This window comes from Dendrobates tinctorius, unplaced genomic scaffold, assembly GCF_039654945.1.
Source record: "Dendrobates tinctorius isolate UK_male_01 unplaced genomic scaffold, ASM3965494v1 ptg000024l, whole genome shotgun sequence".
Classification (NCBI taxonomy): domain Eukaryota; kingdom Metazoa; phylum Chordata; class Amphibia; order Anura; family Dendrobatidae; genus Dendrobates; species Dendrobates tinctorius.
The window spans coordinates 7,340,982-7,363,512 of record NW_027361692.1 but is presented as its reverse complement, the minus strand read 5'-3'; the positions used below and the strand labels follow the sequence as shown (position 1 = coordinate 7,363,512).

The 22,531-nt window shown below is 42.8% G+C and overlaps 1 protein-coding gene across 1 annotated transcript in view; it reads left to right on the top strand.

Moving 5' to 3' along the window:
• The window catches only part of CD109 (CD109 molecule), a 465,421-nt gene that overhangs the window by 176,783 nt on the left and 266,107 nt on the right, over positions 1 to 22,531 (top strand). Inside the window, exon 10 of the mRNA XM_073569324.1 lies at positions 21,407 to 21,516. Within this exon, the coding sequence (XP_073425425.1) occupies positions 21,407 to 21,516 (110 nt within the window). The remainder of the gene's footprint in view (positions 1 to 21,406; positions 21,517 to 22,531) is intronic.

The following is a 22,531-nucleotide window of genomic DNA, read 5'->3' as shown; positions in this document are numbered from 1 at the left end:
TGTGACAATAGTGTACGTGCAGCAATTACACCCCTCTACCCTCCCTTGTTTTTCTGTTCTATCTTTTATTTGTCGAGTGACTGGCAGCTGCTTATAAGAAGTACGAGAAAACTGTGCAGATCCTTTTGTGTGAAAAGCGAGGTCTTGATAGGTCCAACATAACAAAAGATATGTTGATCTGTGCCTTAATGGAGGATGATGCCAGACCCAACACTATATGGCACCAGAACCCAGGACCAGTGGAGCAGTTGTGGATTCAGTTCAAGATCTGTTTGACTCAGATGGGGCAAGCAACAACCAAAGCTCTGAGTGTCATGGACTTTTGCTTTCCACTCATTTTGCAGCAAATGGGAGGATGTGACCCCCAAATGTACATGCAGAGGTTTTATTGGGGATTGATCTGGGATGTTTGGTCTGTCAATATGTCCCCAACAACCCTCCTAGATTTGGTACTTCATGTGATTCAAATATCAATAACTTGAATGTTAATGTCATATATGATGTGCTTCATTGTACAGGAGAACTCAGCCATGTAGCACTGCAGGGTGATGTTTCTGAGGATCCCCTGACAGGAATGAGCATCAGTGCTAAGGTCAATGGGATCAGGCATGGAGGTTAACTCACCAAAACCCTGACTAATGCACTAGCAGGATGCAGCAGACCTCCATTGATAAAGGCTGGGGCAGCACAGGTGCAAACCACTGATGAGAACAGCCAGTAACCCAATATGGTCTGGCTGCCTAGTGGAAAAAAATGCACACAAATAGGGCTTGCATAGGACATCAGTCACACAGATAAGTGTGGTGCAAAGTGTCTGAACAGCCTATTAATGACTGTGCGGAGCAGCCCACCTGCTAATACTATGGGCGTCATTAATAGGCTGTTCAGACACTTTGCACCACACTTATATGTGTGACTGATGTCTTATGCAAGCATCCTGCTAGGGGCATTAGTCAGGGTTTTGGTGAGTTAACCTTTCAAATGTGTTTTTTTTTTAATTTTTGGAAAAATTTTTCTTATGTGCGTGGATCAGGCATGGAGGTAATGAAGCAAGTGGTTCCATGCAACTGACCAGTGTTACGATGGGCTGTGACATGGCTGAAAGTAGCTGCCCCATGATTAGCACAGCTCCTGCAGTTTTAGGGGAGGATTGGGACATGCCTGGAAATCATAAAGGAGGTGGTCCGATGCATCTGACCAGTGTCACAATGAACTGTGACATGGCCAGTGGTAGCTGCCCCATGAATAGCAATGCTCCTGAGGTATCAAGGGAGACCATGAAAGCTTTATCCCCAACCTGTCAGGATGGTGGGAAAGTGTGTCCCATAACCTGTCAGGGTGATAGAAAGGCGGTACTTATAGCTTGTCAGAGATAAGGGAAAGTGTTATCCACAGACTATCAGGGTGGTGGGAAAGTAGTGTCTCTTAGCCTGTCAGGATGAGGGAAAAGTGTTACCCATAGTCTGTCAGGCTGATGGGAAAATTAATGTTGCTATCCCCTGAGGAGACTATATAGCTGCTGTTACCTGCAGTCAGGGTGCCTAGATCACAGGTAACACGCTGCCTTCTGAACCCTCATCATCCCACAGGAAATCAGGGCCAATTACTGGCCCAGAGCTGGTGCCAGAGGGTTACTGTGAGGTTGGTCTCTTCTAACTACCTCTAGCCAGGAGTTTCAGAATGCACTACACGTAGCTCACTACCTTCTGGAGAAGTCCATCTCCGAGTCCAAGAAGGAGAGGGTATTGTGTGATCCAGGGAGGTTGTGCCATGATATTGGGTGGGGAAATGATCTGTAAATCAGTCTCCCATGCTACATTCAAATGAGTGAGATGTCATAGTGAAAAATTACCAGCCCCCATAAAGCTCACTAAAGGGAGGTATGTGTGCATAACCTTGAGCTAATAAAAAACAGTTTGGGTTTCTGTCATAAAGATAAGAGCCATTCCAGCAGCATCAGATTTAGTATTTTTCTTTATTCATTCATTTTTATTCTATGTAATTGTATATACCATATTGTTTTGTTCCCATTTTGTAATATCTTTGTATATTTTTAATAAACACTACCTATCTTTCTGGATTAAATATATAAAATTAAATAGCTCTTTTCCTCTTGCTCTGTAAACCGCACCCTTGAAGCTAAATGCTACTCATAACAGTTGTCCAATTGGCCAGTATAAATGATTGACGGTGGCAGATTGTAGTTCATTTTGTTATTGTTGAGTTGGCAGTGATATATTGTGGTATTTACTGTATATTTATTCCTTGAGATGGAATCGTAGGCATAAACGTTATACCATACGCTTACTGTGAGTTTCTCAATAACCGGCCTATTAGTGGAAGCAGCTGCGGCCTTGTCCATCACAAATGCATAATTGCCCCGACTATTGGAGGTAGCAGAGTTGTACCCCCTGACAAACTGGTTGCAGCAGTGTGATCTGCGTGACTCCCCCCATTGTCATTCTGTAATATAATATATTTAAATTTTTGTTACTATTAATTGATTTTATTGAAAGTGATAATTTTGGTTCCTGCTTTTGCACTTTATTACTTGTACACTCACTGTTTACAAATCATGGACATTTTCTATACTTTTATTTTACTGCCCAGAGAAATCTTATCTTAATATTCTTTGGACAGACTCATGAGTCTTGTCTATACTGAAGAAAAAACAGTAGTGCGTATTATTACCCCGTTAAAACCCATGTGAAAAAACTTAGAAAAGTAGCAAATAGTTTGGCAGCAATCACTCAGCCTCAAGCTGTTTGAGCCTTTGGCAAGTGCAACCGGTTAATAGGTTTTAGTGGAGATGGAAAGAACGCCTGTTTCCATTGCTCTTTTGTTAAACAATTGGCCTTATTTGGGACCTGTGCTTGAGACTTGTGTTAAGCTTTTTATTTTTGCACAGTATTACTTGCTATATATAGTTAGACGTTTATGAAAAAATTCAGTCTAAAACCTTTTACGCATCAAGTGGCCAAAAGTCCACTTCCAAATATTTAGTTGTGACCTTTTGTTTTCCTGCATATATTCCCCTACAATAAAAAAAAAATGCATTCCTTTGGAAAGTTTACTTGAATGACTCATATTCAGTCTCTGTAACATAGTGGTGCTGAATTGTAAGTCATTTCAAAACAGTGCAGACCCATATAAAATGTTATTACTAACCAGAAAAATGTGTGAAAAATGGATTTTCCTCACACTTTCCAACTTTTGTAGTTGCATATCAATTTCTATTTTATTAAAATAGTAGGGGAAGTTTGAGTTCATCCCAACTCTTACTAAGTTTTGTCCCTGTAATGATAGCTAGGGAAATGTAATGGGCAAATAACAATTAGAAGGTTTAAATCTTAAAACCCTAAGTTGTATTAGCTTTTCTGTATAAGGTTGTATATTTATATTAAAACAACATTCAAAGCAGTTTCCTAGCTTCCTTTTTCATTAGGTTTCCATTTCCAAAGTGCAGAGGTAGTTCACAAGAAACTTATCCTTTCTGGTGTAGAAATCTCATGATTGCACTGGGCTTGCAGCCTACACTCGGAAAAAAAAGTAGATGGACCCTGCAAAATAGTCTACTGGACAACTTTCATCTGGCGCTATGATTATATCTAAATTCATGTCGCTATTTGCACAACCAACTTAACCCATTTCATTGATGCATTGATTTCTCTGTATGGGTTTTAAACACTTTTTATGTGTCAGGTATAATGAAAAAGCTACATGGCAAAATCTTTTCATGTTATTTTTTCATACTATGCTTATACAATTATTTTCTCTTTTTGTTAGACCCTTTAACTTTTACTTGCTTGATTGCTGATCTAATTTCCTAAAATACTTCTGTACTGCAGGTTATTAGGCCTTTCAGATTTACAGTGACACTTCACATGTCAGACCCTACTTATTTCATAGGCCACCATAGCTAGCTGACCAGAAGGCCATTACTTGGTCAAGAGTTTTCAATGCAACTACTGTGATTACAGGGTGCCAATATGCTTAAAAAGGGAGCCCCCTCTCTTAAATTTCCACCTAAATACCACTGCCACTATTGTCAGTGGTATCTAAGGGATAAAAGAGATAAACTCCCTCCTGAAACCTAAAGTACAGGCCCCCATCACCAACCTCAGCGGTGAGGATCTGGCCACTTATTTCCTAGAAAAAATCAACCACATCCATCAGGATATCTCAGCCCTATCTCCTCAGTGCCTGGATCCCCTTCTCTGCCGCACCTCAAGCTCACTAGACATCTTTGAGCCTGTTTCAGAAGAAGAAGTTTCCAAGCTCCTCGCTTCTGCTCGGCCTACAACCTGCAACAGTGACCCTATTCCTTCACAGCTCCTGCAGTCTCTCTCACCAGTGGTCACCACTCACCTGACTAAAATATTTAACCTCTCTCTTTCTTCAGGTATATTTCCCTCCTCATTTAAACATGCCAGCATAACCCCTTTACTTAAAAAGCCATCCCTGGACCAGAACTGCACTGCTAACTACAGACCTGTCTCTAACCTTCCCTTCATCTCTAAACTCCTGGAACGCCTGGTCCACTCCCGTCTAATCCGCTATCTCTCAGATAACTCTCTTCTCGACCCCTTACAATCTGGTTTCCGCTCTTTACACTCTACTGAAACTGCCCTCACTAAAGTCTCTAATGATTTAATAACAGCTAAATCGAAAGGTCATTGCTCCCTGCTGATTCTCCTGGATCTCTCTGCCGCATTTGACACTGTGGATCACCAGCTCCTCCTCACTATGCTCCGCTCTATAGGCCTCAAGGACACAGCCCTCTCCTGGTTCTCCTCCTACCTCTCTGACCGCTCCTTCACTGTATCTTTTTCCGGCTCCTCTTCCTCTTCTCGTCCCCTTACTATCGGGGTCCCGCAGGGCTCAGTCCTAGGCCCTCTCCTCTTCTCTTTATACACTGCCCCTATTGGACAAACAATCAGCAGATTTGGGTTCCAGTATCATCTCTATGCTGATGACACCCAATTATACACTTCTTCCCCTGACATCACCCCTACACTAATTCAAAATACCAAGGATTGTCTGTCTGCTGTCTCTAGCATCATGTCCTCCCTCTATCTGAAACTAAATCTCTCTAAAACTGAACTTCTTGTGTTTCTCCCCTCTACTAACCTCACTCTACCTAACATCGAAATAACCCTGGAGGGTTCAACCATAACTCCCAAGCAGCATGCCCGCTGTCTTGGGGTCATATTCGACACTGAACTTTCCTTTACTCCGTACATCCGATCACTCAGTCGCTCTTGTCACCTGCATCTTAAAAACATCTCCAGAATCCGACCTTTTCTCACTTTTGAAACTGCTAAGACTCTTACTGTCGCTCTTATTCATTCTCGTCTGGACTACTGCAACTCTCTTCTGATCGGTCTCCCTCTTACCAAACTTTCTCCTCTCCAATCCATCTTGAATGCGGCAGCCAGGGTCATATTTCTGTCCAGCCGCTTCACCGATGCCTCCATCTTATGCCAGTCATTACACTGGCTACCTATTCGCTACAGGGTCCAGTATAAACTCATCTCTCTCACCCATAAAGCTCTCCACTGTTCTGCACCGCCTTATATCTCCTCTCTCATCTCTGTCTATCGCCCTACACGTGCCCTCCGTTCTACAAATGACCTAAGACTAACATCCCCCGTAATCCGAACCTCGCACCTCCGTCTCCAAGACTTCTCTCGTGCTGCTCCAGCTCTCTGGAATGCACTTCCCCAGACGATCAGACTGATACCTAGCCCTGACCTATTCAAGCGCGCTTTGAAAACCCATCTCTTCAAAGAAGCCTATCACATCAACTACTCAGCAAGCTAACTTTGCCCTGTTCCCTCCTTCCAAATATTATTCTGAATCTGCACCCTACTATTCATCTGTCTCCACACCCTTCATGCACATAACTGCACTTGATACTTGTCTATTGCACTTAAACACACGGGCTGATGACCGGATCATGCAGCTTTATATGAAAATCCCTATTATAATTGCCAGACCTGAATTAACAAGCATTTCTCACCTACTGTGTCCCCCCATTTCCTTGTAGATTGTAAGCTTGCGAGCAGGGACCTCACTCCTAATGTCATTGTTTGAATTGTCTTAACTTGTATTGAATTTATTGTCTGTACATGTCCCCGCTTAATTGTAAAGTGCTGCGGAATATGTTGGCGCTATATAAATAAAAATTATTATTATTATATTATTAAAAGAGCCACAGTCTGTATTAATACAAATTGTAGCCATTGCAGTATGGTGTCAGCTATGATATACAGCTGACACCAACTGATGACGGTACCGGCTGTGTATGTGAACCAGCACCATCCTTGCACAGTACACACATGATGGTTTGCGGGATATTGCCTTCCAGTACGCCATACATGTATGACAGACGTCGGAAAGGAGTTACAAAACAATCCTTCTCCATATTCACCTACTACTCAGTTTAATATCAGTTGTGGCCATTACAGCAGAGTGTCAGCTATGATATACAGCAGACACCAACTGATGATGGTGCTGGATGTACTTGTGAGCTGGTGCCAATACAGCACTGTACATGTATGTTGGTTTGTGGAATATCACTTCCCAACATCGGTCCAGAAGCGTGGGAAAGAGATGTCTCCTCTCTTATGTCATCAATGGGTGACCACAACATGCTTCTCCTTCAACCTGCTCTCTGTTGTCCTGTGGATATATTGGGAGCTCTGTTGCCCCATAGGCTGTAGATCACAGCATTAGGAGCTGCATGTGAGTCCAGTCTGTGTGTCTAAGGCCACTGATTTAGAATGTACCATATTTTTCGCTTTATAAGATGCTCCGGATTATAAGACGCACCCCAAATTTTGAGGAGAAAAATAGGAAAAAAACCTTTTTTTAATAAAATGGTGGTGCTTCTTATAATTCATGCATCTTATTGCTTCCGAGGGTGATGACTGCGATGAAGCGGGGTCCCAGGGTTGCTGCTGGAGGAAGCAGGAGTGGAACATTGCTGCAGGATGAGATAAGGGGGTATTCCAATGTGCGGAGCACCGATGTGGGCGTCCGATGCTGCTGCTGTGCTCTGTCCCCGATTGTTGCAGTCTCCGCACTCTGTCCCGGGTGCTGCCAGGTGCTGCTGCTTCGCACTGTCCCCCGGTGATTGCTGCTGCTGCCGCGCTCTGTCACATGCTGTGTGGGGGCTCTGCTGTTCCATCCATACTTTCCTGTGCATGTGCGGTGGATTCCTCCAGGGAAAATGGCCACTGGGAGGCAGTGCATGCGCAGATGGAGATCTCGGCACTGAAAGCGCTGAAATCTCATCTCCCGAGATTTCAGCATCGAGATCTCTATCTGCGCATGCAACCCTACCTGTGGCCATTTTCCTGGATGGAATCCACCGCACGCACACAGGAAAGCATGGATGGAATGGCAGAGCCCCCCATGCAGCACGGGACAGAGTGCAGCGGCAAGCACCAGGGGACAGAGCGCAGCGGCAGCACCAGGGACAGAGCGCGGTGACAAGCACTGGGGGACAGAGTGCGGCGACAACACCCAGAAGTACCAGGGACAGAGTGCAGCAGCAAGCGCCGAACACCCGCAGCAGCACAGATAAGGTAAATCCGCATTGTAAGATGCACCCCCATTTTCCCCCCAAATTTGTGGGAAAAAGTGTGTCTTACAAAGGGAAAAATATGGTAAACTTGATTTTATTTATTCTTCAGTATTAGCTTGTTACTACCCCTCTCTTCAATTGAACAGACTTGATTATACTGTAAATAACAAAATGTCTTGATGGTAATGTCTAACTTAAAGAGGAGCAGTCACCAGGAAAAAGTATATAGTTTTTGCTCTAATTTGATTCCTTCTGCTTCCATCAGTAATCCATTTCTATTTTTTTTAAATCCGCCACACAGTGTCAATGATAAGGGCATTTTCATTGAGTGCTACTTTTTATGGTCATTAGCAATGGGGCCATGGCTCATAGGATTCTCTGGAAGTATTTCTTTAGCCTTCTCTGCATTATTATCCTGTAAGCAATACCCCCTTGGTAAAAAACAGAAAAATTAGCACTACATAAAAAAGCGGAATAAAAAAACCCATGGGAGCATCTGTAATAACATAAGAGCAAAAACTGGGCAAATTTGACCTTGTGACTGGTGCTCTTTAAACCCTTCTCTTAGCGGTCAATTTTTTTAATTTGCACTTTTTTGCTTCCCTTTTGCCAAGAGTCATAGCTTTTTTACTTTTCCCCGCAGCTATATGATGGCTTGATTTTTGCGGGACGAGTTGTAGTTTTGAAAGACAACAATTCATTTTTACATTCAATGTACTGAAAAGCAGAAAAAAAAATTGTAAGTGTGGTGAAATTAGGAAAAAAAATGAAATTCTGCCATTCTACTTTGTGTTTTAGTTCTGCAGTGTGCATTCTGTAGTAAAAGTCAGTATGATTACAGTAATTTCAAACTTGCATCAATTCTTTTTTTGCTGTACTGGAGAAAACACAAATTCAGTAGTTTGTTAAAAAAAATGGGGGGGGGGGATTTGTCGCCATATTCCAGGGAAGATAAATGTTTAGATCTTCCATTGTTTGAGGGCTTGTTCTTTACACAATGGGCTGATGGTTTTATTGATTCCATCTTTGGGTATGTACAACATTTTGATCTGGGTTTTTTGCATTTTTTTATGGAGGAGTAGACCAATAAAAATTATTTCTGGTGTTTTGCATTTTTTTCCTCGTTACGATGCTTATTGATGAAGTTAATTAATTTTATATTTTGATTTATCAGACTTTTATGAATGCAACAATACCAAATATGTTTATTTATATATACAGTGGGGAAAAAAGTATTTAGTCAGACACCAATTGTTCAAGTTCTCCCACTTAAAAAGATGAGAGAGCTGTAATTGACATCATAGGTAGACCACAACTATGAGGGTCAAAATGAGAAAACAATCCAGAAAATCACCTTGTCTGATTTGGCAAGATTTATTTTCAAATTATGGTGGAAAATAAGTATTTGGTCATTAACAAAAGTTAATCTCAATATTTTGTTATATATCCTTTGCTGGTAATCTGAAATTAAGGAAAGAGAGTGCACATAGGTCGATAAAAGTGATTTTTTTGGGTGACAACCCCTTGCAGAATGTGAAAGGAACCAGTGGTCGCTGCAGACTCCCGTAGATACCAATGTCACAAAGGAGGATGAAAAAGACCGTGTTTTTCAATGTATCCGTGCTGACCACGTAAGGTCAGAAATATTCTTCATAGCTTTATTGTGCCGACGCGTTTCATGGCAGATCTGCCACTTCCTCAGGGCCAAAGAATTACAGTATCTGATTACAGCAGTGGTTTTGTACAAAACCTTCATAACATCACAATTACATGCAAAAAGACATCACTTCCTGTGGAAACGCCTCCTCCAATGTCAAAATGTCATACACCAGTCACAATAACTTTATATCAAGATCTAACCTCTGATAAAACACAATAAACATCTAAAAAATCAATCTTTAATTTGAAAAAGTGTGTGAAACCTATATTCACTACATATTAAAATTTTATAAAAATAGAGTTGACTAGAATCAAATCCACAGATTTTAGGCAAGCCAGAACACTTAAGGCTTTCCATTACCATCATACTATCTTCCCACTTGTTAGGAATGGTTGTGGTTTTATATAAGACCTTCATGACTTCACATCGCTAATTCTACAGGGGGCTAAAATGTTTTGTAGGGATGGCGCCCTCCTAAAGGTAACCACTGGTCTAGTTAGTAATACTTTCTGACAGACTGGGTCATTTAGTAGGACCTTCCAGTGCTTCTGTATTATGTTCCTGATAGTGCCATTTTGGGAAGAAAAGGTTGTGATGAAATTAGTGGTATAGTATTCATCTGTAGATTTTTTATTTTCTGTCCCATGTATTAAACTACCGTATATACTCGAGTATAAGCCAACCCGAGTATAAGCCGACCCCCCTAATTTTGCCACAAAAAACTGGGAAAACTTATTGACTCGAGTATAAGCCTAGGGTGGGAAATGCTCCATAGATTATTCCCCCATATGCTGCCCCCATAAGAAGCTCCATATTGTTCCCCCATATACTGCCCCCATAAGAAGCTCCATATTGTTCCCCCATATGCTGCCCCCATTAGAAGCTCCATATTGTTCCCCCATATACTGCCCCCATTAGAAGCTCCATATTGTTCCCCCATATACTGCCCCCATTAGAAGCTCCTTAAGATTATTTCCCCATGTGCTGCCGCTGCTGCAGCATGTAAAAATAAAAAAAATGACATAGCTCTCCGTCGCTGGGTGTCAGATTCTCACCTGTCCTGCATCCATGGCTGCTCACCGCTATCTGCCACATCATCAGTCAGTGACGTTCAGACTGCAGGGGGCGCGGCGCGCACTAATCACGTCACCGCGCCCTCTGCTGTCTGAAGTCACTGACCCATGACAGACAGCAGCAAGCAGCCATGGATGCAGGACAGGTGAGTATCGCTATACTTACCCGTCCTGACGCTGTGTCTTGAGCCCCCAGCTTCTCCGCGCTCTCTCTTCCTGCCTTCAGCGGTCACGTGGTGCCGCTCATTAAAACTCATGAATATGCGTATATTCATGAGTTTTAATGAGAGGCACCACGTGACCGCTGAAGGCAGGAAGAGAGAGCACGGGGAGAAGCTGGGGGCTCAAGAGACAGCGTCAGGACGGGTAAATATGACCTGACACCCCCGCCCCCCCTCCCCCTCTGACCCCCCGGTGTATATGACTTGAATATAAGCCGAGAGGGGGACTTTCAGCCCAAAAAAACGGGCTGAAAATCTCGGCTTATATTCGAGTATATACGGTACTTTGTGAAATTCCCTTTGCCTCTGAGTATGCTTTTTTTACTAATTTTTTAGGGTATTCACGTTCTAAAAATCTCTCTCTTAGACATTTACTTTGTTCCTTATAATCTATTAGTAAGGTGCAATTTTTCCTTTTTCGTTGATACTGATTTTTTGGTACATTTGTCAACCATTTGTTGTAATGGTTACTTTTGTAGTGTACATAGCTGTTGACGTCAAAATTTTGAAAAAATTCCTTGTTATTATTTTACCTTTACCATCACCCTCGAGCCCATGGCCATGCCCCGTTTCTGATGGTAAACCTTCCCCTCAAACGTGAAATAATTATTATTCAAAATGAAGGACATGCCTCTCATAATGAAATCCTTTTGATCTTCCGGGATCCTATCATCACCAGCGACAAACAGTTCAAAACATTCCAGACCTATCACATGGTCAATATTCTTATGCAATCCTGTTACATCCATAGATATAAATAAATAGGACTCCTCCCACCTGATGTTCTCAATGGATTGAATTAAATGTGTTGAATCTCTTAAAAAAACTTTTCAACTGGCTGACTTTGGGATTCATTATTCCATCTATATATGCTGCTAAATTTGAGGTCAGTGCACCAATCCCAGAGATAACCGGGCGTCCTCGGGGGTTTAAAATATTTTTTGCAGCTTGGGAAGATGGTATAAGAATGCCATTGCTGGATCTTTCACACGCAAAAAATCCTTCTCTTGTTTGTTTAAAATCCCCAATGACCCAGCATCTTTGATTAACTCATTGTATGTGCGGATGGACTTATTATATATGTCCATATTGGATGGCCCATATGTACTGGTATCTGAAAGTATGCGGTACTCCTTTTTTAGATAGGTGTTTCTATCTTGAATGGATATCCCCCCTCCCTTATCCGCCACTCTTATAATGGTATCCCTATTATTTTTCAGGGTAGAAATGGATTTACATTACCACCGGATTTTTTTTATTTTTTGTGCTGTTTTTCTCCTAACTTTAGTCCCTTGAAGACCTCTAGAACCAAGTCAGTAAAGGTTTTAATGTGATAACCCTGACTATGGGTGGGATAGAATCTAGATTTCCCGTTTAGATCCACATGTATCATAGGATCCGACTCTTTACTAGTGAGATTCTCATTATTTTTATTTTTATTTAGCTCAAAATGTCTATTGAGTGTCAACTTCAGTATGAATTGTTGGAAATCAATAAAAAGATTGATATCTCTACTATTTTATTCCAGACAAAATGAAAGTCCTCGACTCAAGACAGATTTTTCAGCCTCATAGCTTATACTTTGAGGTGTTAAAAACATTTTCTTGTCTGATGTCAGATTGTTTTCCCTTTGCATTGTCTCCTCTATCATTTATATTGGTCTAATTTTTTTCTGATTTCCGTTTTTTGCCCCCTCTTTTTCCCCTCCTTCATTTTTTCTTTTTCCCGGTTTTGGCAACATGTATTTCGTGATGATATTTGACTAACTCATGATCTTTGGTAAAAAAGGCACTGATAGAGAATGTGTTATGGAATTATCTATGATGATTTTATTGACACTTTTTGGTCTGAGACCTTTTTCTTTATACTGACCTCAGTGTTGGGAAGTAACAAACTGGATGAGGGAGAAATAGAGGGCTCACCCTCATCATGTATGGTTAAGTCTAATAGGTTCAATGTTTCTGCCACCTCGACCTGATGGCTCTCAGATCTCATTGAGTCAGTTGGATACCTCCGGGGGTCTTAGTCATAAGATAAACATTTAGAAAGTGTCAAAAAGCAAATTGACAAAAAAAAGGACAGATTAATGGACCTAAATACTGAATGCCAGGGGTATCCCATTGACTCACATTGAAAATAAAAAATCTACAGTTGAATACTATACCACTAATTTCATCACAACTGTTTCTTCCCAAAATGGCACTATCAGGAACATAATACAAAAGCACTGGAAGGTCCTACTAAATGACCCAGTCTGTCAGAAAGTATTACCAACTAGACCAGTGGTTACCTTTAAGAGGGCGCCATCCCTAAAAACTATTTTAGCCCCCAGTAGAAATAGGGATGTGGGAGACAGAAAAGCCCAGAATGCAGGAAAAAGTTCCTTACAGAAGCACATAAGAGGTTCCTTTAAATGTAAAAGCAAAAAATGCTTGTGTTGCTTATGGATCAGTGATAATATAAATACCTTTTATTCAAATAGTGATAATGATAGAGTATATGACATTAATTTTAAGCTAACATGTCAATCCAGTTTTGTGATTTATCTAATTGATTGTTGCTGTGGGAAACAATATGTGGGACGCACTACACAGCCTCTACATCTAAGGATGAACTCACATAGACACAATATCTCTAAATGATATCTGAAACATGGCTTGTCTCAACATTGTTTTGAAAAACACGGGAATAAAGCCTCACTACGAGTTACACCCATAGATCATATACCATTGGATACCCCAAACAGAATACAGTGTCTAAATAAGAGAGAAGTGTATTGGATATATAAACTAGGTACCATTCATCCTAAAGGCCTCAATGAGTTGGTAGATCTTTTTTGATAAGCTGTCTCTCATGTTTTTTGTCCCTAGCGGCCCGACGGATTTCCTTCCCTGACCTGGCGGGTCAACGTTCTCACATAGGGGTCCAGTTTTGGATGTCTGACACCTGGTGGGAATTTTACCAAATAATCGATTAATTCCAAATTACACACCCATTCCTTGCAAGTGGAGAGATAGCATAATGGTAATGGGAAGCCTTCAGCGTTCCAGCTTGCCTAAAACCTGTGGGTTCGAGTCCAGTCATTCTATCTTTATAAAATTTTAATACATATTTATTATAGGTTTCATACATTTTTTAAATGAAACATTGATTGTTTAGATGTTCAATGTGTTTTATCAGAGGTTATATTTTGATATAAAGTTATCGTGACTGGCGTATGACATTTTGACATTGGAGGGGGCGTTTTCACAGGAAGTGATGTTTTGTCTGTTTGTGACGTCATGAAGGTCTTATATAAAACGACAACCAGTTCTATCAAGTGGGAAGATAGTATGTTGGTAATGGAAAGCCTTAAATGTTCTTGCTTGCCTAAAATCTGTGGGTTTGATTCTAGTCAACTCTATTTTTTTAAATTTTAATATGTAGTGAATATAGGTTTCACACACTTTTTCAAATTAAAGATTGATTTTTTAAATGTTTAATGTGTTTTATCAGAGGTTAGATCTTGATATAAAATTATTGCGACTGGTGTATGACATTTTGACATTGGAGGGGGCGTTTCCACAGGAAGTGATGTCTTTTTGCATGTAATTGTGATGTCATGAAGGTTTTGTATAAAACCACTGCTGTAATCAGATACTGTAATTCTTTGGCCCTGAGGAAGTGGCAGATCTGCCACGAAACGCATCAGCACAATAAAGCTATGAAGAATATTTCTGTCCTTGTGAGGTCAGTACGGATACATTGCAAAACCCGGTCTTTTTCTTCCTCCTTTGTGACTTTGTTGGCAATGACAGAGGTGAAACATTTTCTGAAAGTCTTCACAAGGTTGGCACATACTATTGGTGGTATGTTGGCCCATTCCTCCATGCAGATCTCCACTAGAGCAGTGATGTTTTGGGCCTGTCGCTGGGCAACACGGACTTTCAAATCCCTCCAAAAGTTTTCTATTGAGTTGAGATCTGGAGACTGGCTCGGCCACTCCAGGACCTCTATATGCTTCTTAGGAAGCCACTCCTTCGTTTGCTCCAAAAATAAAAGCCTATGCCGGGTTTTCTTAAATCTGCCTTGGGCAAATAGCTTGTCCAAGAACAAACTTACTTTTATTTTGCACTGCAATCACAACTATATCTGTGACTGCAATGCATTCCAGAGGTCTTAAGATGCTTACATGCGCATCCTGGGGGACACATAGCGACCCTCGCCTATAACACCTGTCAATGCCTCACAACAGCCAATATCTGCTGCGTATGTTGAGACGTTAGCTCCTGAGCTCTCTCCACACATGACCACCTCTGCAATCATGTATTTGTTTGTGATATTGCGTTAAGAGGTTAGATAAGTTTTGTAAACTGTAAGGGAAGTTACTGTACTGCATAGATTTACCCAGCCAACAGGTAAAAGAACTTTATCAATTTTTTGTCTAAAAATTCAGTAGTGGCTAAATGAAATCCAATGTCTCCTTTTATCAGTGATGTGTTAACGTGATAAGACATTTGATGTAGTATTGAAAACAAGCACTGATAATAATCTAAAGAAAAGTCTGTGAGCAAGATTTTGATTTGAAAAGGTGTAGTGTCGGTGGTGGGGTGCCGAGCTGGGGGGGGTGGTCCTACTTTTGTACCGCGCAGAGATGATAACAGAGACACGATGAGGCAGATTCTGGGTGCAACAGGTCCAAGTTTATTTCATTACTTGCCGTCCGCCTGACGGCCTCCGCAGCACACCGCACGTTTCTTCACTTATCGGCCCTCCGTTTCCAGAGCCGTTTACACACCGTACTTTTACAATAGGGACGTACATATGCGTACTGTCCCTCCTTCACTTGTTCGACGCTCCTGACAGGTCCGCCACTGTGGCCGCCCTAGGCCCAATAACCAACAGCGCTTTCACTGGTCAGTCGTCGTGTCAAATACGGTATATGGCACTCACTGCCTCGTCTCTTCTGCGGTATCTTTCTGTCAGGACCACCCCCTGACGTTTCCTCTCCTCAGTCCCCTTGGTCGGATTCTCCTCAGGGCACACAGACTGGCGAAGTCCTCCTGTCACCTGGGCTCCCCCTGGGGACTGGAACTTTCTGGAACCCTCCCTCAGTATTTATAACTTCCCCGGTTCCTTGAAACTGTCACTAACTGTCACCACGCCCCCCATGACCAACGGTTTCTAAAGCCCTAAGCTGCTGTAAAGTCCTTTGCTCACACTCCACCCTGCCATCTAATGGTCATCCCAAGGTACTGCACGTCCACTACACTTTTCTAGTTGTTTCCCCACTGTAATCACTGTCTCCTACCTACACTGTGCAAACCTATCTTTCTTCACTCTGACTAGTCCGTCCGTCCGTCAGGTCACCTTCCCTACACTCCCCCTTCCTTTGTCCATTGTCGTCCTCGACAATCGTCATCCCTGCCTTCGTCGTTCTGAATCTACACCTACATTCTGTTGTCGGACCAGAAGTTGAGCCAAACCCACTATCTGCGGGGGACGAACCACACTGGGAGCACTATGCTCTGAGCAGCCTACTGCTACTCACCAGCGCTCACGCCACATGACAACGTCTTTCAAATTGGGCAAGGTACACCCGTATTCTCTCTACGGCGTGTATCTTTCCCCTACTCTCCCCTACTGTTACCTTTCACTATCCGGTACGCCATGATCGAGGCCACTCACCTACCAGATCATTGCCGGCGCCCGCCTTTCCTTCTTCAGGGGTGTCCGTGGTGTCGGGGACCTGACCTAGGACGGCTGTCTTTCTCACATCTTCCCATTCATTTTCCTTCTTTCAATTACATGTCATGGTCGGCGTCCCGGTCTCCCAGACCTCAACTCTTAGATCCCTACCGGATCTCACACTTTCCTTTGGTCCCGCAGACCTTCCCTTACCCGGACCTGTTGCATTTTACTTTGGCATATTATACAATAAACAACTTTATAATAGCACAAGTACCCTTTTTTTATAATTTTTTTTTTCTTTTGCTTTAAAACTCAACGTTTAACAATAAACATCGCCAGCACTCCTTTTCCCTCCCCCTTCCTTGGACATGGACAATCCCTCTTGTCTTCGTATCCCCGTTCTGTCAAGTTTCCAAATCAGTAAGTAACATCCTGTAAGAGGAACATTCTAAAAAAAACAGCCTAATCACATAAAACATTTTTTCTTTAAAACTAGACTCTGACAGTCCAGGCCATCTCCTGATGGCCGGTAGCAAGGGGTCCACAGCCGTGAAACTCCTGGGGTGAAGGGAGTGTCCAATACAGTCCTCTTTACGGGGGTTCGCGTTCCTCGGGTACTGCCAGTACCGCCACCGCATAATACCCGCGGGGGCAGTATTCCTTATAATAAGAGACATAGTCCCCTATTTCCAGGGCACGGCCGTGGCGTATGGAGGCTACGTTCACGTATACCTTCTGGCCAGTCTGATCACGTATGAAGCCATACCCCCGGGCCACATTAGTGTACACCAGCCGCCCCCGGGATCTTTCCACCGCCATGCCAGCCTCCCCTTTTGAATGAAGCAGGCTCCATACCTCCTGCTCTCGAACCTTCTTTTGTTTTACCACCTCCGCAACCCAAACGGAGGGTACCGCGCCAGTCCCAGAGTCCGGTGGGCGGGACCTTGCCGAGAAAGGGCGTGGGGTAGAGGCGGCCGATGATATCTGTGGCCCAGCAGTCGCTGGGGCCGGGTAGCGGATGGGAGCAGCCGTGACTCCGGAGGGCTGGTCCACAGGGCCTGATAAACAGACCCCAGCCAGTTCCAATACTGGCTTCACCGCGGCCACAGGGTAGGCCGCATCCACAACTCCCAGCAAAGCCGGAGTAACGGCCGGTTCGGGTGATGAGGCTGACACCGGCCGAGGGAGCGCAACCGCGCCTTCTGTAAATAAGCTCCGCCCTGGTGACTCCGGGTGGGGAGATTCGGGAACGGAAGCTAGGGCCTTGCTCAATTCTACGTATAGCATAGGGCCCTCCGCAGCCGGGCCTTCCGGTACACTGGAGACTGCGTGTTGTGGCAAAATGATAGGGGCCGCTTGTGAAGCCGCCGGCAGGGCCGGGGGAACTCTCACCTTCCCCGGCGCCACGGCCTCCGTCACACCACCGCACGGCTCATCCCGCAGCCTCCGCTCTCCAACTCGTTGCACAGCGGGCCCAGCTTCCAGGCTCAGGGGCTCCGCGGGGAGACTCTCCGCCGGTATCAATGGCGGCCGCTCCTTCTGGTTCCGCAGGGGCTCCGCACAGATTTCTCTTCTTGCCCATGGACCCGAAGATGACGTCTTCTGTCTCAGTTCGTTCTCCTGCCGCCACTGCCATTCTAGGCGGCCAATACCCCGACTTCCGCAGCGTCTCATACCGTCCGGTGGGCAGCAATCGAATGGCGCCAAACAGTCGCTCCCAGGCTTTTCTTCGGTGTCACTCCCTCTGTGGGGTGGGGCGTTGGCAGGCCTCTCCACCCACCTGTCAGGGTCCAATTTTTGGAAACGTCGGCCTCCGGGCACATACTGCTGTCCACGGGGGAACGTTGGAGGGGGTCCCAGTCCATTCTGAACTACTGCGAACACCCGGACCTCGCCTCTGCGTTGAAGGAGCGCTGCCATACTGCACTGTCTCTGGTACCGCTCCGGATCCTCTACTGGCCACACAGATTCATCACTGCGCTCCTCATTTGTAATCCACTGGTAAGCCAATTGCAATCCACCGGTAATTGTAATCCAAACTGAGTAGACTGAGTCCTTTTCCATTCTTTGAGGCAGGTCTGCTGCAGAAGATGATGTATTAGCAGCGGTGATCCTGCCGACTACGCCAAATGTAGTGTCGGTGGTGGGGTGCCGAGCTGGGGGGGGTGGTCCTACTTTTGTACCGCGCAGAGATGATAACAGAGACACGATGAGGCAGATTCTGGGTGCAACAGGTCCAAGTTTATTTCATTACTTGCCGTCCGCCTGACGGCCTCCGCAGCACACCGCACGTTTCTTCACTTATCGGCCCTCCGTTTCCAGAGCCGTTTACACACCGTACTTTTACAATAGGGACGTACATATGCGTACTGTCCCTCCTTCACTTGTTCGACGCTCCTGACAGGTCCGCCACTGTGGCCGCCCTAGGCCCAATAACCAACAGCGCTTTCACTGGTCAGTCGTCGTGTCAAATACGGTATATGGCACTCACTGCCTCGTCTCTTCTGCGGTATCTTTCTGTCAGGACCACCCCCTGACGTTTCCTCTCCTCAGTCCCCTTGGTCGGATTCTCCTCAGGGCACACAGACTGGCGAAGTCCTCCTGTCACCTGGGCTCCCCCTGGGGACTGGAACTTTCTGGAACCCTCCCTCAGTATTTATAACTTCCCCGGTTCCTTGAAACTGTCACTAACTGTCACCACGCCCCCCATGACCAACGGTTTCTAAAGCCCTAAGCTGCTGTAAAGTCCTTTGCTCACACTCCACCCTGCCATCTAATGGTCATCCCAAGGTACTGCACGTCCACTACACTTTTCTAGTTGTTTCCCCACTGTAATCACTGTCTCCTACCTACACTGTGCAAACCTATCTTTCTTCACTCTGACTAGTCCGTCCGTCCATCAGGTCACCTTCCCTACAAAGGCATAAGGTCACCATAGAGGACGGATGGGGGTTCCTCTGATGCAAGCAGAAGTAGAGAGCCACATGTACATGTATTACATTGGAATTGCTGCCAGGTAATACTGCCCTGGAGTGGTCTGGTCATTTAATTTACAATAGCAGCTTATCGCGTTCTCTTCATAGCTATAATTCAATTGATATTATTCTTGCGTGTGCATGAAATGGAATTTAACCAGGAGTAACATAGAAAGAGATGGACCTTGGTATTCTGGTTAACAGTAAGTTAAACATGAACATACAAGTTCAAACTCTATCTACAAAAGCAAATATAACTTTAGCATGCATGCAAAGATATACATATATAAATTTAGGTTTCAAATATAATAGTACCCAATGTAAGGTCTCAATTTGAATATCACAAATTTTAAGTACTATTAATAAAACGCAGAAGGGAAGAAGAAGGGCAAAATGTTGCGAACTAGATTACCATATGTGAAGTGAGGTCTCTCATACAGATTGTAAAAACTGAGTATGTTCTGCTTGTAAAAAAACACATTATGATCTAACTATAAAGAAATATATTCAAGGACAATGCCATTGCAGAAAATTTGCTAAATACAACATCTGTTTACTCTTAGAAATTATGCAATAGTTTAGACTAAGAAACACTAAAAGGATTTTCTGGAAAACTTCTCTCCCAACTGCAGTTTAAAAAATAAACAAGCTGCTTTTTTCATATTCTCCTGGTCCACTGTAGAGTCTCCGCCACATTTTTTAACGTTAATGTTTATCAAACCCAAAGTTACTTCCTCATCTACATATTTGGAAATAATGTTTTTATACAATAAGGTAAGATCAGAAAAGAGGATGCTGAAAAAGGATTACACCTGTTCGAAATATAAGGATGAGTCCATAACCACAACACAGCCTACTTTATTTTATTGATGAATTATGAGACTGTGATTGTGTTGTAAATCTTTAATTGCTCTTGAATGCTGCTGAATTTCTTATGGAAAGGTTGGGCTGAAGTTGGATCATATAGGATTTTGAGGTCTCGTTTCTCCAGAATAAGTCAAGAGAAGGTACCCTGGATTCCAAAGGATAAAAAGTAGGATTACTAGATTTAAAAACAATATCATCATTTGTCAACCTACAAACATTTTCACTTGCCATTTCCAACTTTTGTAGGCAATAAAGCATTTTTTTCATTAAAAAGTAATGACCACAAATATTGGTCAGATATGAATTTATTTTACGTCCAGCTCGTATTGGGCATAAGCTCCATAAAAAGTGTCTCTTGATTGTCAGTAAATAAGCAGATCTGTTGACGTCCCTGATTGTATGAAGCAGATTGTAGGACTGGCTGGGGACAAAATTAAGACCCCTAGCCAGCACCTCGATCTGTGCAGAAGATAAGATGTTGTGAATATTAGGATGCAGTTCAGACATGTACTCAAGGAAAAAAGGTTGTTTCTTGTCTCTCACGGGATATCGTCTACAAACCTCTGCTTCAGGCTCTTTTACCACCCCTCCTCCTTTTGTCACTGCTTGAATTATCTCCTTCCTCCTGCCTTCCTCCTTCCTAGTAACATGCTTCAGAGCCACTATCAGTCAAGTTATAGTCCGAGGAGCAGAAAGAAACATTTTTGTTTGTAGACCCAGTTCATATTACGACAAGTGTATTGAATTTTGACCCTCAATACCAAACATCCAAATAGTATAAATTGCAAAAATGATTTGGTTTACATTTGGTTACATTTATTAGTTGTTCCTGCATTTAATGAATATTGCTTTGTTTATTTATTTTGTTTCCATTTGATTAGCTCATTAGTATGTTATGTGTAATGCTTCCTCATTGGTACATGTGTTCACTTTGGTGATTGGTTTTCATTCATTTAAACAGATAATAGCTGCATTCTTTTTCCTTTGATTACGGGCATTTGTCGCTACAGAAATATGTCAGGCTTTTAGTTGCTATGTGGATCCACCTGTTTTATGGGTTTTTTAATAAAGTTTTTTTATTTTACTTGATAGTTTTATCGGCACCTTCCCTTTTCTTTGAATGTATATACGGTAATCCATTTTTAATTTTTAATTGTATTAAAATCTAAGTGAATAGAATGCAATTTACTGTGATTCATTCTTTGTTTCTTTTACACAATAGGGCATGAGAACATGTTGGAGTGGATAAGGGACATTCCAGAAACACTATAAGCATTAACATTTGTTTATATCTGCATTACATTCTGCTATTACAGTAGTATTTGTAATAATGTAGTCTTTGTTACCAGGTATATCGTTGAATGAAACATCAAGCATATATGTGATCAACAAAGAGTACTACAGTGAGTTTCACAATTATCCTACAGTGTTGAAACCTACACTGAACTTCACTACTTATGTAAGTTTTTCTAATATTACATCTAATTTCTTCCACACACGAGACATTGTTATAAGTGCAATTTTCATAAAATCCACTAACGAAATTATAGTGAATTAAAGAAATATTGTTTATTACAGCACGCACATAAAATTTAGAAAAAAGATTTTAAAGGGAATCTGTCAGTAGGATCAACCCTACATTGGCATGTAGGTCATAGTAAGCTGAATAAAATGATATCCTGAAATCTGCAATATGATATCTTAATTTCAAGAAATCTACTGTATATTTTTCTTATATGTAAATGAGCTGTTAAGATCTTTGGGCTGGATACAGCTCTTCCCAAGAGTCCGCCTCCAGAACTTATTTTAAATTAAGGGATTTGTCACCAGTGTCAGACATGTAGATCTAGAAAGCAGAATATCAGTCATTACTGTACAGCGTCGGACTGGAACACCTTGGGCCCACCAGAGAAAATCATTCTTGGGGCCCACTACGTAGCTGCATAGAGTTAAATACCAGACCACCAATTATGCGGTAAAACACGCTAATATCTGGGTATAATATAAGGTTGTACATGTCTTAATTATGTAGCAGGAGTTGGGGTAGCCCCCTCATATAATATAAAGCAGCCCCCTCACATAGTATAATGAAGCCATCTGATAGAATATAATGCAGCCATCTCATAGAATATAATACTGCCCCCCTCATAGGGTATAATACTGCCCCCCTCATAGGGTATAATACTGCCCCCCTCATAGGGTATAATACTGCCCCCCTCATAGGGTATAATGCACCCCCTCATAGGGTATAATGCTGCCCCCTCATAGGGTATAATGCTGCCCCCTCATAGGGTATAATACTGCCCCCCTCATAGGGTATAATACTGCCCCCCTCATAGGGAATAATGCACCCCCTCATAGGGAATAATGCTGCCCTCCTCATAGGGTATAATGCTGCCTCCTCATAGGGTATAATGCTGCCCTCCTCATAGGGTATAATGCTGCCCTCCTCATAGGGTATAATGCTGCCTCAT